Below are 15,323 nucleotides of genomic sequence, written 5' to 3' on the forward strand. Positions count from 1 at the left end.
AATTACAGGCATGAGCTACTGTGCCCAATCTCCAATAGTCTCTGAAAAATTTCTTTAATAGGGTGTTTGCATCAGAATCCCAGTCATGTATTTCCATTGGTTGCTATTAAAGTCTTTTAATCCATAGGTTCTCTTTGTTTAAATACAGCTTAAAATTTTTAAAAAATTCAAACACAATTTATAGACAATCAAATGCACAGAATGAATTAATTACAGACAGGGTCTCGCACTGTCACCCAGGCTAGAGTGCAATGGAACGTGATCATAGCTAACTGCAGCCTTGAACTCTTGGGCTCAAGCAATCCTCCCACCTTGGCCTTTGGAGTAGCTAGGACCACAGCACCCAGGTGCACGTGACCATGCCCCACGAAAATGCACTGATTTTAAGCGTAAGTCGGATGGAATTTGGTAAATGCATACGCCTGTGTAACCACCTCTGTAACAGAGATACAGAACATTTCTAACATTTCTAAAGGGGTGGTAAGCCTTTCCTCCCACCCCTTCCAGATAGTGTCACCCAGGGATATCCGGTGCTGTAATTTTTCTCACCACAGCTTACTTTTGTAAACTAGGGCTTTTTAAAACTTCTCCAATCGAGGTCCGCCTCCTCCTGCAGGCATCCAAGGGTCAAGGTGGAAGGTTTCATCCTGCCTGCGGGAATTTCACCTCTCAACCACTCCTCCGCCCTGACCGTTCTGTTCAGAGTGGTCATGTGACGTAATGACTCCAACTCTGAGAGTAGGGAGTAATCAGATCATCCTACAGGTCTGGAAATTCACCATCCTTCAGCTGAATTCGACCCAGACTCTTTTCAAGGCTTGGCCCAAATTCTATCTTCTCTAGTCTTTTTTCTATGATACCATTCCAATCATTCCACAGAGATCTCTTTTTTCCCCATCACTGTCCTGTGGCACTTACTGTCCAGATTAAAATATGCCCTGTCTCCTCAATGAGATGGTCAGCATCTTGAGTTCCTCCATGCTACACTCTTATTTGGTGTCCTGTCCAGTACTTAGAACGGTGCTGGACCACTGAGAGCCTTTAATAAGTGTCCATGTGATTCAACTGAAGGTCATAAGGATTCTACTGAGGCTTAACTGGTAAGGAAAAGAACCTCATTAAATTCCAAACTGGCTCTCATTTGTCAAGTCAGAGGGAAATGCTCACCTATATTCCCAGAAAATGTTCTTTGGATGGTGTTGAAACTCTGGCTGGTCTTGAGCGGGCTATAAACAATTCTCTGCACTTGATAAGGACCCATTTGTAGCTGTAGGCACCACATGCACCAACGTAAGACTGACAAATGACTGCTGTGTTTGAGCAAAACGAAGAAAACGTGCAGCCAGGAAAGCCAAAGAATAAAGAGGCCAACAAACAAAATTCAATCGTTTCAACCCTAGCTACCCTTTAGAATCACCTGAATTGAGGGTGAGACTTTAAAAAATGTAGATACAATGAACTATCTGGGTGGGTCCAGATATGAGACAGAGAGAGAGAGAACAAACATATTTGCAGTTGAAGTGAAACTCCATCTCAAAAAAATAAAATAAATAAATAAAATAGAATTCAGGGCCCTTCCATAATTCTAACCTTGTGGGCTTTCATTAGTTTTACAAGGGCAGTTTAGTCTTGGGAAGGGCTATTATCATCCTTGCTTTATGGTTAAATTATAAACCAAATTCTACCCACAGTGAGCTTGGCCTGTGCCTAGGAATGAATAAGGACAGCTTGGAGGTCAGAAGTAAGATGGAGTCAGCTATGTCAGGTTTCTTTTACTGTCATGATTTTGGAAAGGCAGTTTCAATGTCCCCACCCCCTTGGGTTTCGGTAGACCTCAATCGTGAGGTGTGGAGCTATGGAGATGGGAAAGGCTGATGACAGCTCTAATTTCTTCTTGTTTATGAAACATTGTTGGGGAAGGGGTTGCCCCCAAGGTAAGAGGAGTGAAACCGTCTTGAAGTTGACTGTATGCCTTCACTGGTGTCCGGTTGGGGTCATTCTTATCCACAGTTTTAGTACAGCACATAAGTGAACAGCAGACTGTAAGATTAATAGTAAGCCCTACCATAAGGAGTAGAAAGTCCTAGCTTCAGGAGTCCCTGTTGAACCAACCTGAAGCCTTGAGGAACCCAGGTAAATGATACTGAGAACCAATCAATTATTGGGTTATCAGCAGATAACCTTATCCAAAAAAATGGACAAGGCTGGAGTCAATAAAAGGGGTACTATAGTTTTTCTGAAACGTGATTTTTCTCTCTCTGGTTTTCTATTTCTATCAAAGACCAATCATAGCAGGACCAATTTATTTCCAAAATAAGTTTTAGTCTTATTATGCTTGGGCTAATTATTTGCATAAAGTGCAGCAAGAGTAAGTATTTGCCATATAGCACCCCCCCTTTTTCTTTTACACTGACTTTGCTGAAATTTTTCATAAGGAATCTCACACGAGACCTTTTACAAACCTCTTGAGCCCAGCAAAGAATTTATTTGTGCCTGCAGATACCTATATAAACTAGGTGACTTCCTCTTTTCCCGAGGTCCCAAAATAACTTGGGGCTCCTGAGCTTGTCAGAAAGTGACATTCTTTACTTACCACAGGTTAGGAACCCTGTAAAGGACAAGGTATGAGGTCAGTTTTTCCAAGGGGCTTTCATAGCCTCTAAAGGTCAACTTCAGTTCCCCAAAGCAGTCTGTAAACATGCCATTCCAGTCAAAGCCTTGGTAATATAACTAGTATCTCCAATTGCAGGCATCAGTATTTTCAAACTTCTCCCCAGGTGATTCTATTGTGCAGCCAGGATTGAGATCCACTGAATTAAATTAACCAATATAAAAGTTGACTACTGAAATTAAGAGTTTAGACTCCCCTCTAGTTTCAACCCATCAATTTGGATCCATGTGAATTCTTAGGAACCGCTGGTGGTTTAATTAACAGCCCTGGGCCACTAATGGTAGATGTTCAGGCTAAACAGAAAGTAAATGCTGCCGGAACAATAGGGATAAAAACAGGAGTAATTACAGGCTGGGAGTGGTTCACACCTGTAATCCCAGTACTTTGAGGGGCTGAGGCTGGAGGATGGATTGAGGCCGGGAGATTGAGACTGCACTCCAACCTGGGTAACAGAATGAAACCCCGTCTCTACAGAAAAACAAAAAACAGGCTGGGTGCATTGGCTCACGCCTGTAATCCCAGCACTCAGTGAGGCTGAGGTAGGTGAATTGCTTGAGCCTAGGAGTCGCAGACCAGCCTGAGCAACATAGTGACACCTCCTCTCTAACAAAAAAACAAAACAAAACAAAACAAAAAACAGCTGGGCATGGTGGTAAGTGCCCGTAGTCCCAGCTATTGGGAGGTTCATGTGTGAGGATACCTTGAGCTCGGCAGTTAGGGGCTATGGTGAGCTATGACTGCACCACTGCACTCCAGCCTGGAAGACAGAGTGGGACCTGGTCTCAACAAAATAAAACGACAGCAACATGTGGAGTAATTACAAAACACGTTCAGAATTCTGGCACTCTGGTCTAGATGCTCAAAATTCTCACCAGGTGGCAACGGTTTTCACAGGCACAAATGGGAAGAAATGGACAGCAGAGTGGGCAACTGTGAAGTCTTCTGTCATTAACTCAAACTTATAACGGCCATAAACACCAATAAAGCATAAGCTTCATTTTACAACTTGGTCAGATTAGTAATCACTAAAGGACAAGTGACAGAAATCTCAGTGTTCTGGAAAAGAAGAGGAACACCTTTGATGCATTAATTATCATTCCAAAGTGCACTTAGCTTTTATAATTATCCATATATTAAATTCTAAGGCAAATGAGATGACTATAATGAAATACAAGCCACTTAAAATGAAAACTTTGCCCTCCCCGCCCCGCCTCCCGGCGCGGGTGGCCGAGGCCTAGCGCTGCGACCCCCGCACCCCTGCAAACATAGTGATGCGGAGCGTGCGCTCCCTGCTCTGCGCCCTGCCTGCTGAGGCCCTGGCAGCTGGGGGTGGGCACCATCCGTACGCTGCGCACTGGGCCCACTCTGCTCTCGGTGCGTAAATTCACAGAGAAACATGAAGGGGTAACAACAGAAAATGGCACTGGAACAGTGGGAATCAACAATTTTGCACAGGAAGCGTTGGGAGATGCTGTTTACTGTAGTCTGCCTGAAGTTGGGACAAAATTGAGCAACCAAGATGAGTTTGCTGCTTTGGAAAGTGTGAAAGCTGCTAGTGAACTCTATTCTCCTTTATCAGGAGAAGTAACTGAAATTAGTGAAGCTCTTGCAGAAAATCCAGGACTTGTAAACAAATCTTGTTATGAAGATGGTTGGCTGATCAAGATGACACTGAGTAACCCTTCAGAACTAGATGAACTTATGAGTGAAGAAGCATATGAGAAATACATAAAATCTACTGAGGAGTGAAAATGGAACTCCTAAATAAACTAGTATGAAATTAAAAAAAAATGAAAACTTTATGTCCTTGACATAAAGGAATGTTAAAAGCAAACTGTTTTACAAGAAAAATAATTCAATGAAACTAGAGCTGGGAGGTGGGAGGATTGCTTGAGCCCTGAGCCCAGAAGTTGGGGGCTGCAGTGGCACGAACCCTGGTCATGCCACTGCACTCTAGTCTGGGTGACAAAGCAAGACCCCATCTCTTAAAAAAAGAAAAAAACCCAAACACCCAAAACTAGAGCTGAACGGGTTTTGAAGAGATCAATTCTCCAGTCTTCTGTGTAACATTTATCCGTCCAGAATGGGTATTAGTTACCGGTACATAGCAACGGGTTTCCAAAATTTGTTAGAAAATCAATTTAAAAAATATATTAAAATGGATTTTAAAAGTTGCTCTGTTCACCTATTCCAACTGTTCTGGTATGCTGATCTGTATTTGTATTGATAGTGCCAAGTACTTTCTGAAAACACAAAAAAGAAGAGTGTAGCCAGCTAATTAACCATGTTGCTGTGCCAGATTTTCAGCTTGACATTCTGATTTAATTTTTAAAGAACATCTAAACTTACTTGTTGAGAACAGGTAGGACTGAAATTTCCAATTCATTATGGAGTCCTTTCAAATGTTTAGGTTAATTTCCCAAAGTATGACTAAAATTCAAAGGGATCTGAAATAATGTTTGTTTTTCTTTAAGAAAAAGGGCTTGAGGCCAGGCGCCCTGGCTCATGCCTGTAATCCCAGCACTTTGGGAGGCCAAGGCGGGTGGATCATGAGGTCAGAAGATCGAGACCAGCCCGGCCAACAAGGTGAAACCCCGTCTCTACTAATAATAATAATAAAAAAAAAATTTAGCCAGGCGTGGTGGCGTGTGCCTGTAGTCCCAGCTATTCAGGAGGCTGAGGCAGGACAATCACTTGAACCCAGGAGGTGGAGGTTGCAGTGAGCCGAGATTGTGCCACTGCACTCCAGCCTGGGTGACAGAGTGTGACTCTGTCTCAAAAAAAAAAAAAAAAAAAAAAAAAAAAGGGGTGGGAGGGGCTCGGGCATGAATTCACTCTTTCAGCCCAAATGATGGTTTGGGGAACAGGCAGCAGAGATTATTCATGAAGGACCATCTTCTTTATTGGTACATACTACTTTGTGAGGAAAAGCATGCAGCTTTGATAGAGGAGAAAGGACAAATATGTTGTTATTACGCTCTCCTCTCAGAACTCAGCCTGAATGCTAATCCATGTGTGGTCACCAACATAAACAGTTAACTCACACTTGTATAGAATAATCCTGCTGAAGGGACCGTAGAAGAAAAACTAATCTCACCCTATTTATTTGACACGGGAGGCCATGGAAGTCCAAAATCTCCCTTTCTAAGATGATACAGTGGCCTGGTGGGGTGGCTCACACCTGTAATCCCAATAATTTGGGAGGCTGAGGCAGGCGAATTGCTTGAGCCCAAAAGTTCAAGACCAGCCCGGGCAACATGGGGAGACCTTGTCTCGAAAAATAATACAAAAATTAGCCAGGCATGGTGGCATACACCTGTAGTCCCAGCTACTAAGGAAGCTGAAGGAGGAGGATGGTTACAACTCGGGAAGTTCAGGCTACAGCAAGCTGTGATCAAGCCACTGCACTCTAGCCTGGGTGACAGAGCGAGACCCTGTCTTAAAAGTGAAAAAAAAAAGATACAGCAAGTTACCTACACAGCCAGTATGAGGTCAGCTCTTCTGACTTCTAGGCCTTCCCCTACCTACATCATGCTTTTATATCTGCAGGGTCCCAGAAACACTTGGATTGCATTGTTTTGGTGCTTTTGAGCATTACAAGAAAGTGATTAAGAAGCCAAGTGCTAAGACAGGTAAACGATACATTATTTGAATGAGGACAAAACTACCTAGAAACGTGTTTAGTAATGACTACTTTTGCTTTGGCTCAGATCTCTTGTCTACAACTTACTTTCATAGTTACAGGAATGACTTCGAGTTCATTAACTTTTGATGAACTAAGATAACTAATAAGAGTATAAATATGGAAGCTGATTTTAAAAAGCAGTTCCTTTTAGTATGAGAGATGAATGTTCTATAAATCATGGGGCAGGCAGTTAAATTCCACTGTTACAGTTTAGTTTGTATTTGCTCAGAGAAGAGACACTTATTTTTAGAGTATCTGTAAGTCATTTGTCTGGAATTTTCTCTCTCCTCTTCCCTTTCTGGAAGAAAATAGTAATTAAAAAAAGAAAACACTAATCTATGCCTCAAACAAAAACAATCCAACTGATTTACAGGAAGAATAAACTTTTTTCACCAACGTTTTTGTTATAACAGAAACTCATCTCCTCTTAACTTTTTTATTTTATAAAAGAAAATATTAAATGTGTTAAACTCACACTATCAGGAATTAAAAAATACAAAACACCTCTGGTCACCATCAGGTTCCAATTCCATCAAAACCAAGACATTGTCTCTCAAATCCTAGAAAAATGTTCGTGACCTTTTAGGTGAAAAAACAAAGAGGCAGACTATGTATGATTCAAATTTTATTACAAAAATATATGTTTCTAAAATACAGACCTGCAAGCATGCACATCTGTAAATACCAAACACACGTGGGCTACCACAGGAGTGCGCCAGGGAGGCTTTAACTCTTTTATTATATGCTCTTCTGAACTTTTAATTTCTTTTTCCTTTTTCTTTTCTTTTTTTGAGACAGGGTCTCACTCTGTCACCCAGGCTACAGTGGGTGACAATCATGGCTCACTGCAGCCTCCACCTCTCGGGATCTGGTGATCTTCCCACCTCAGCCTCCTGAGTAGCGGGGACTACAGGCGTCTGCCATCACGCCTGGCAAATTTTTGTATTTTTAGTAAAGATGGGGTTTTACCATATTGCCCAGGCTGGTCTCGAACTCCTGGGCTCAAGCACTCTGCCAGCCTCAGCTCCCACAGTGCTAGGATTACAGGTGTGAGCCACCGCGCACAATCTCCCCCCCGCCTCCCCACCCCCAGACAAGGTCTCATTCTGTCACCCAGGCTGGAGTGTAGTGGTGTGATCACGGCTCACTGCAGCCTCAACCTCCTGGGCTCGAGAGATCATCCTACCTCAGTTGCCTGAGTAGCTGAGGCTACAGGCACAGGACAACATGACCAGATAATTAAAAAAAATTTTTTGTGGAGACAAGGTCTCACTATGTTGCCTAGGCTTGAACTATTAATTTCTTATGACGCATGCTCCAGTTGAATTTTAAGAAATTAAATATAGTGTTAAGCTTTATGATGCTGCTAAAAATAACACTTTTTTGCATACTGAAAAGTCACACCATCATCAAATCTTCAACTCTAGGAAAAATGAACAGAATTCTATGGATTGGCCACTAAAATACTTCGTTTTGAGCTTTGACAAGGATTCTGAATGCCTCTGGACTGAAAATTTATCAATTTTGTGTTTCCCATTGTTGTCTATTTACTTCTTTATATTGATACAATTGTTAGTTGGAGAGGTATAATAATTGGGTAGAGGCATCACCTAGAATAATGAAGATAAAAACTTAGGTTGAAAACAAAAGACCACTTGTACAATCTCTGTGTGGCATCATTTGTTCTAGATCTACATTTCTGTTTCTGGAAATACTCTAACCATAACAACAACGTCAGCCAGCTTTCATTGAGCATTTATACTCTGTGCTTTACTCCTATTGACTCACTCAATCTTCATTACAACCCTGTGAAGGAACAAAGACAATCTGTTCTAGTGACAGAGAAAGAATGTGAACCCACACTGTCTAGCTTCAGAGCCCAAACTCAACAACTTCCTTAAATTAGAATACTGTGTTAGGTTCATATAAATGATCATTTATATGCTCTTTTTGGTAGGCGTCAGACCCAAATTCCCTACTGTTTTATTTGGGGGAAAAAAACATTGAGATGAATACCCTTCTATACTCCAGTATATATTTTGGTTCAGAAATGCATTCTAGACTGTGGTGCGTGCTATTCTCTACGGTGTGGTGTCCACAGGAACGCACAGTGTACCCTGAGCCACCTGGATTCTCAAAACTTCGAAATGTTGAGCATCTCCACTTTACTATGCCAAGTTGCTTTAATTTTCAGTCCACATGACAAATGCCAGATAACAAAAATGGAATACTCTGCGTTCATTTCCTAACCTAATTAATTCCTCATTAGAACGTTAAGCAAAATGGTGAAAACACAAATATGATGTGCATTACAGAAATACTTTAAAGTTGTTCTTGTGTGCTCTGAGAGGGGCTACCATTGTGACTAATAAGTGCTGTTAAAAATATTTATTATTTTGTTCACAAGTGCTGTAGGTCTTCTGTATTTTAGCTGATTAATCAGGTGTTTGTTAGCAGGGTTGGATCTAACCAGTGATGTGTGGCGTGTCAGTGTGACTGGAAATAGACCAAAAAACACTGTCACACAGCCAGACCAAACTTGCTCCCTGGTCTCCGTGTTCAGGGGGGTCAGCAAATTACTTCAGTGTTACAGCTGAATATTTTTGGCAAGAATGTGAAATAGAAACCCCAGTTTAGGGAGGAGGGAGGAAGGCTGGGAACAAAATGCTTTTATAATGGATGATCCACTGTGCCATCTGTGTCTGGAGGTATTTAAGAATTTTATTTTGACTTCATCTGACATCATGATTTTTAAAAGGATGTCAAAGCAGACATGGCATGAGTTCTTGCAGACTCTGTTTCAGTCCACAGATCATTTTAATCCTGTTTATTCTAAAATGACTTCCCTGTATGTTTATGAGACTCTTTGGATTCTAAAAGGCAAAACCCCACACATGAGCTGTCATATTCATTTTTTTCTTCCACAACAAACTAACTGTCCTATAGCACAGATACTGAAAACTAACAATAATTCAGGTTTGAAACTGGAAACCTAGGAAGATATAAAAATAACATATTTCAGTCTATTTTAATCGTTGCCCCGTCAGATGCTAATAGAAAGACTGGAATTTCTGTGGATGGCTTACTTAAGTCTGTATTACACATTTTCATGTAAAATTAATCTAATGCACACTCTTTCCCAGGTCACACTGATTCATGAGAATTGGAGAGCCAGAAACGGAAGCCAGGCAGTGTGGTCCTAAGCTGAGGATGATGTTATACACTGTGAGAGGCAGTGCACATGGTCACAAGCAAAATCAGGTTGGTAAGGCTCACAGGGAATTACTGTAAGCCATAAAATCATCCAGGGTGGCTTTCTGATTATTACTTTCAATTTCAAGAAGGAAGAGTGAGCAGGAATCCCAATGAACACGAGAAAGAATAAGACAGACAAAATGTGAGCGCCTATTGGGCCAGGTGCGGTGGCTCATGTCTGTAATCCCAGCACTTTGGGAGGCCAAGGCGAGTGGATCACCTGAGATCAGGAGTTCGAGATCAGCCTGACCAACATGGTGAAACCCCATCTCTACTAAAATACAACAAAGTGGCTGGGCATAGTGGTGGGCACCTGTAGTCCCAGCTACTCAGGAGGTTGAGACACGAGAATCGCTTGTACCCGGGAGGCGGAGCTTGCGGTGAGCCGAGATGGCACCACTACCCTCCAGCCTGGGTGACAGAGCGACGCTGTCTCAAACAAACAAACAAACAAACAAACAAACAAAACACAAAAAAAGAGTGGGAAAAAGACTCCCTTCTCTCCAAGTTCTTGATCAAGGGTCCCTTCTTTGACCACCTCATCTCAAACAGCCCTCACCCTGACCACTACCACTCGCTGTTCCCATAACCGGAGTTAATTTCTTCACAGTATTTATCACCTCCTGACATATTATAGGTCTACTGTCTATATCCTGCACCCCCATCTAGAATGTAAGCACCGCAGGGACAGGGGCTCTGCTCTGTTTTGTTCACGCTATCTTCACAGCCTATACCTATGCTTGAGACAGAGTAGGAATCTAAGTAATAATAATTTTTACTTCATATTTTTTTAGAGATGGAGGTCTTACTATGTTGCCCAGGCTGGCCTCAAATTCCTGGGCTGTAGCAATCCTCCCGCCTCAGCCTCCAGAGTAGCTGGGACTACAGATGTGTACCATTGCACCTGACTCAAATTCAATAATTATATGCCGAATTAAAGAACAAATTAACGGAATCTCTCCTCTCATAAACGTTTTAACTGAAAACATTTTTTGCCAGTATTTCTAATTGATAATATACTTTTAATAGTGGGTACAAACAGGGTAGGATTTTTTAAAGGCAGTTCTATAAATAATGAGCAAGTAAATAACTGAAAGACAAAGAATAAAGCATCTTACCAAACTAGCAGCCCCAGAAGACAACCTCTAGGCCAGCCAACACCAGTTTACTTTTCTTCCAGCGTTAGTCCTCAGCCAGAGGCCGGTGAGGCTACCAGGTAATAAGAATCAGCAGAGGTGCTTATAGATTTTGATTCTTAGTTTTCATTCTACAGATTACCACTCTAAAGCTTTCTCCATTTCTCCTCCAAAAATGGTTCCGGCAGTTAAAAAATAACCCTTAGCTTCTGGAAAGACATTTTCCCCCATCCTTCCTCATTCCCAGGTCCTCAGGGTACCACCTACCTGTGATTTTACCCAGACTGGTTTTCTGGAAGTCAGGGTTCCTCAGCTCTTCAGTGCTTGCAGATTTCATGACACAGTTGATAGACGACAGGGTGCTGATGAGCTGAGAGTTGAGGGAGCCAATCTGTGAGTGAGGCTCCCCGAAAGCTTCTGCCAGTTCACTATAGTTCTCAGCCAGCAGTGTCTGCTGTTCTGCCAGCAGCTTCTGGATGCGCTCAATGTAGTGATCCAGGCCAGTCATCACTCCAGGTGGAGCCTGGGGCTGGGGGTTCTCCAGAGACTCCCCTACAGGGTCATCCCCAACTCCCACGCTCCTTCTGCTGGCTGTCAGCCCCACAGTCAACTGTGGTGGCCCACAAGCTATGGTCCTCATTTTGAGACCAACCAGATAGTTGTCATTAATATTTATCTGCCCCACGCCTGACTCTTTGGTCTTCACAGCTGATGGCCTGTCAAACCCAGAATGGCCAGAAAGCAACGTTCCAACACCAATGGACCGCGTCTTGGTGGAGGAGTTGATGTCCTTGACACGGCCTTCTCCTACAGCTACTGTCCGTGTCTCCACAGTCTGGGTGCTGGTCTGCTTGTCTGAAGTGCTTAGGCAGGTGTTAGTGCAGGACTCTATGAGGGCGGCCGTCTCGGTGTTGGTGAACCGGTGCACCTGTTCCAAATCCGTGCTAGTGTCCTGGTCTGCAGTACGAGGCACTGCCATGATGGCAACTTCCACCTGGCCAACAGCCGCAGTGTTCACGCCCCGGGAGGCGCACTCCTTTGGAGAGCAGACAGTCACATCAACAGAACAATCTCCACAACCGATAGACCTCACTTCTTTGAGATTCAAGTTTGTCTTGAGGAGTGTGAGGTCGTTCACAGACTCCTCTGTGTTGCTGCCTGTTTCGCAGACGCTGACTTCCACACTCACACTCCTGTCACACATTTCCACAGACCTCCCAGCACATCGGTCGTGCGTTTCCACCCTCTCCTTAACAATCCACCAATTCATAGGCAGCTCAGGCCCTACAACTTTATTCTTACATTCGGGCTGGCAGGAGATGCCTACACTGTTTGTTTCCACGGAGGTCCCAACACACGTGTCCACTAGGTCCGTGTGACTGCCGACCACTTGGTCTCTGGTCTGCACCACTGCCTCCACCACCTTACTGAAAACAAGTGGCTGGGCCATCGTGGCTTTGTCAACCTTCTTCCTTGATCCAGCAGCCTGCAGCTCTTGTTTTAGTTTAGTCATCTCCCGGTCATGGGTGGTTTCTCTAAGCTGTACTTCTAGGCGATAGATCTTTTCCTTCAAGGCTTCTATGGTCTGCTGTTGCAGCTCAATTTCTTTGTCAGCTTCAGTCATCACTCCAAGCATGGCCTCTGTCACGCTGACCCCACAATTTCTCATCTCAATAAGTGTCCCTACAGCTGCATCCTTACAGGACCTGGAGCCTCTGTGGTACACGACGATGTCGTTCATGTTCTCCTCAGCACCCACAGCCACAGACCGGCACTCGCCATTCTCCCTGAGCTCTGAGGAGGCCTCACAGCTGCTGTCCTGGATCTTCTGCTCCAGGGCTTGCATGTCTGCCGTAAGCTGCCGGAATTCCTTTATCCTCTGTGTGCTCTGTTCTACGGTCTCCATTTCTTCCTCCTCATAGTCAATGTATAATTCCCCACCATTTCTTCGGGCCCGGGAGAGCTGTTCCAGCTGGGAGGCGTTCCCCGCACTGTAGGACCGCTTCCTCACACCACAGACATTGTGCTGGGATGCAGCCCTTTGGTTTTTCAGCTGTGAGGCCAACTGCCTTTTCTCTTCTTGCAAGACAGAGATCTTCACCTGGAGCACAGGGATGGTTCGCACCTGCTCCTCCAGCTCCTTCAGGCGTTTCAGAGCAATGGCCATCTGCTCGCGGATGTGCTGCAGGTGCATGGGGCTCACGTTGGTCACTGGGGTGGAGATCCCTGAGCTCAGGGGGCTATGGCGGATGGAGCTCCCCATGGAGGAAGTGGTGGGAGCAGCTGGGGCATAGCTACCATAATCCCCATTACCTTGGTATCCATTCTGAAGCTGGTGCATGGCAGGATTGTGGTTTCCAGAACCCACAAAAGAGGGGAGGGAGCTTGTGGAGCCCATGCCTCCAAAACTGGCCAGCCTGGGCCTTCTGAACTCACCCTGTGTCATCTGCATGGTGGCTCTTTCCTGTTCCAGTCTTCTCCGGGTCTCCATCAGTGTCTTGGTGACATGAACGTTATGCTTTGGGAGTTGTGGTGAGGGAGGTGGCAGCTGTCGATTTTCTGGGATGGTAAGAAAAGGGAGTGAGGTCTCCAGAGGGGCAGGTGGCTTTGAGATTGGAGTTGATGTAACTTGACTTCTGGCTAGGAGGAAGTTGGGGCACTGCTTGTGGTCATCACTGTTGGAGGATGAGAGGGATTCAGTGGAAGTCCATACACCTTGCTGACCAGATGTGGTCCTGGGTTCTGGGCATGGCACGGATGGCTTCCGCCTCTTCTGGATGTTCAGTCTTTTGATGGTGTTTCCCTTCTGTATGTCATCCACATATTTGAGGAAATCTAAGTCTAGTTGATAACCATAGGGGGTCTCCACAAAGTAAGGGTCTTTCTGTTCCTTGTCCTGGTCTCCATTCAGAATATCATCTGCTTTTCCTAGAAGAGGGAGAAAAGAATATTATAATGACATGCAATACACCTAATGGTAAAAGCTATTATTTGTGTTTGTTGCAGTATAGCAAGCTGGTATGATTTTAAGAGTTGACACACCTATGTTTTAAACCTGGATCTACAACAACTGGGTAAGCAAGTTTTTTTTGTTTTCTTTTTTTTTGAGACAGGTCATTCTGTCACCCAGGCTGGAGCTGCAATGGCGTGATCTCGGTGCACTGCAGCCTCCGCCTCCTGGGATCAACCAATTATCCTACCTCAGCCTCCTGAGTTGCTGGGATTACAGGGGTGCACCACCACGCCTGGCTAATTTTACACTTTTAGTAGAGAAGGGTTTCACCATGTTGGCCAGGCTGGTCTCGAACTCCTGACCTTAGGTGATCCACCCACCCTGGCCTCCCAAAGTGCTGGAATTAGAGGCGTGAGCCACTGCGCCCGGCCTGGGTAAACAAGTTAATAAACCTCTCTGAACTTCAGTTTCTCGCTGAGTAAAAATGGAGATGCAAATATTTAACTCACAGGCTTAAAAACAATGTAATGAGATAATAATTGTATTATTTTTTAAAATTGTATCTTAGATTCAGGGAGTACATGTGCAGGCTTGTTACAAGGATATATTGTGTAATGATGAGCTTTGAGCTTCTAGTGTACACATCACCCAAACAGTGAACACTGTACTCAGTAGGTAATTTTTCAACCCTCACTCCCCTTTCCCCACTTTTGTAGTCTAAAATGTCTACTATTTCCACCTTTTTCCACCTTTATGTCCATCAGTACTCAGAGATAATGATTATCGAGTCAAGCACATAGTAAGTCCTTACTAAATATTTTTAAAAGAATTCATTATAAAAGACACGAAAAGCCGGGGATGGTGGCTCGCTCCTGTAATCCCAGTACTTTGGGAGGCCAAGGCGGGTGGATCACCTGAGATCAAGAGTTTGAGACCAGTCTGGCCAACACGTGGTAAAACCTCGTCTCTACTAAAAATACAAAAATTGGCTGGGCATGGTGGCGGGCACCTGTAATCCCAGTTACTCGGGAGGCTGAGGCAGGAGAATTGCTTGAATCCAGGAGGTGGACGTTGCAGTGAGGCGAGGTCGCACCACTGCATTCCAGCCTGGGCAATAGAGCAAAAACTTCGTCTCAAAAAAAAAAAAAAAAAAAAAAGACACGAAAGCATTGTCCAGTAGATAATTTCACTGGTCATCTACAGTCTCTTGGAATATAGACAGCAGACATTAAGATTCCTGTTTTTCAAAGTGTTATCTGAGGCACACAAAAAAACCAAAAGTCAGCAGCAGACAGACAAAGTCAGCAGCACAACCAGGAGGCCTGGGATGAGATGTCCCTGCTGCTGTCTTTTGCAGACTGGGCTGCCTTTCTAAATGGAGGCCAAGGGCACTCCGCTCCTGGCCACCTCCACGGGCTTACCCTTTGCCTTGGCAGCTCTCTGGCTGAGAAAGCGGGGGCACAGGATATTGAGTGATTGACTCTGGCAGCATGAGTACAAGCACACAGAGGAAAGACTTCAACTCTATTTCGTGTTTTCCACTTCTGAGTTTCTCTCCTCATTTAAAAACAAAACCCAACCCTGTCTCAACCATAGGAAAAGTATTCTCCGTGTTGACTTCTT

At 44.1% G+C, this 15,323-nt stretch overlaps 2 protein-coding genes across 11 annotated transcripts in view; one reads left to right on the forward strand and one right to left on the reverse strand.

The window, feature by feature from the left end:
* KANK1 (KN motif and ankyrin repeat domains 1) overlaps positions 1-15,323 on the reverse strand; it is a 242,971-nt gene that overhangs the window by 22,307 nt on the left and 205,341 nt on the right. For all 10 annotated transcript variants that reach the window (XM_058431525.1, XM_058431527.1, XM_058431523.1 and 7 more), the window contains one exon: positions 11,015-13,675. In XM_058431525.1, coding sequence (XP_058287508.1) covers positions 11,015-13,675 — 2,661 coding nt within the window. The remainder of the gene's footprint in view (positions 1-11,014; positions 13,676-15,323) is intronic.
* Positions 360-4,420, forward strand: LOC116459104 (glycine cleavage system H protein, mitochondrial-like). Its single transcript, XM_058431849.1, has 2 exons — positions 360-408; positions 3,951-4,420. Exons 1-2 carry the CDS (start codon positions 360-362, stop codon positions 4,418-4,420), a joined length of 519 nt encoding a protein of 172 aa, XP_058287832.1.

This window comes from Hylobates moloch, unplaced genomic scaffold (genome assembly GCF_009828535.3).
Source record: "Hylobates moloch isolate HMO894 unplaced genomic scaffold, HMol_V3 SCAFFOLD_19, whole genome shotgun sequence".
NCBI lineage: Eukaryota > Metazoa > Chordata > Mammalia > Primates > Hylobatidae > Hylobates > Hylobates moloch.

What these genes read in the sequence shown, in the direction of transcription:
- LOC116459104 (XM_058431849.1), top strand. Translation starts at nt 360, where the DNA reads ATGCCCCACGAAAATGCACTGATTTTAAGCGTAAGTCGGATGGAATTT. An exon ending in CGTAAGTCGGATGGAATTTG is followed by an intron (nt 409 to 3,950) that starts GTAAATGCATAC and finishes AGTGATGCGGAG; the next exon opens with CGTGCGCTCCCTGCTCTGCG.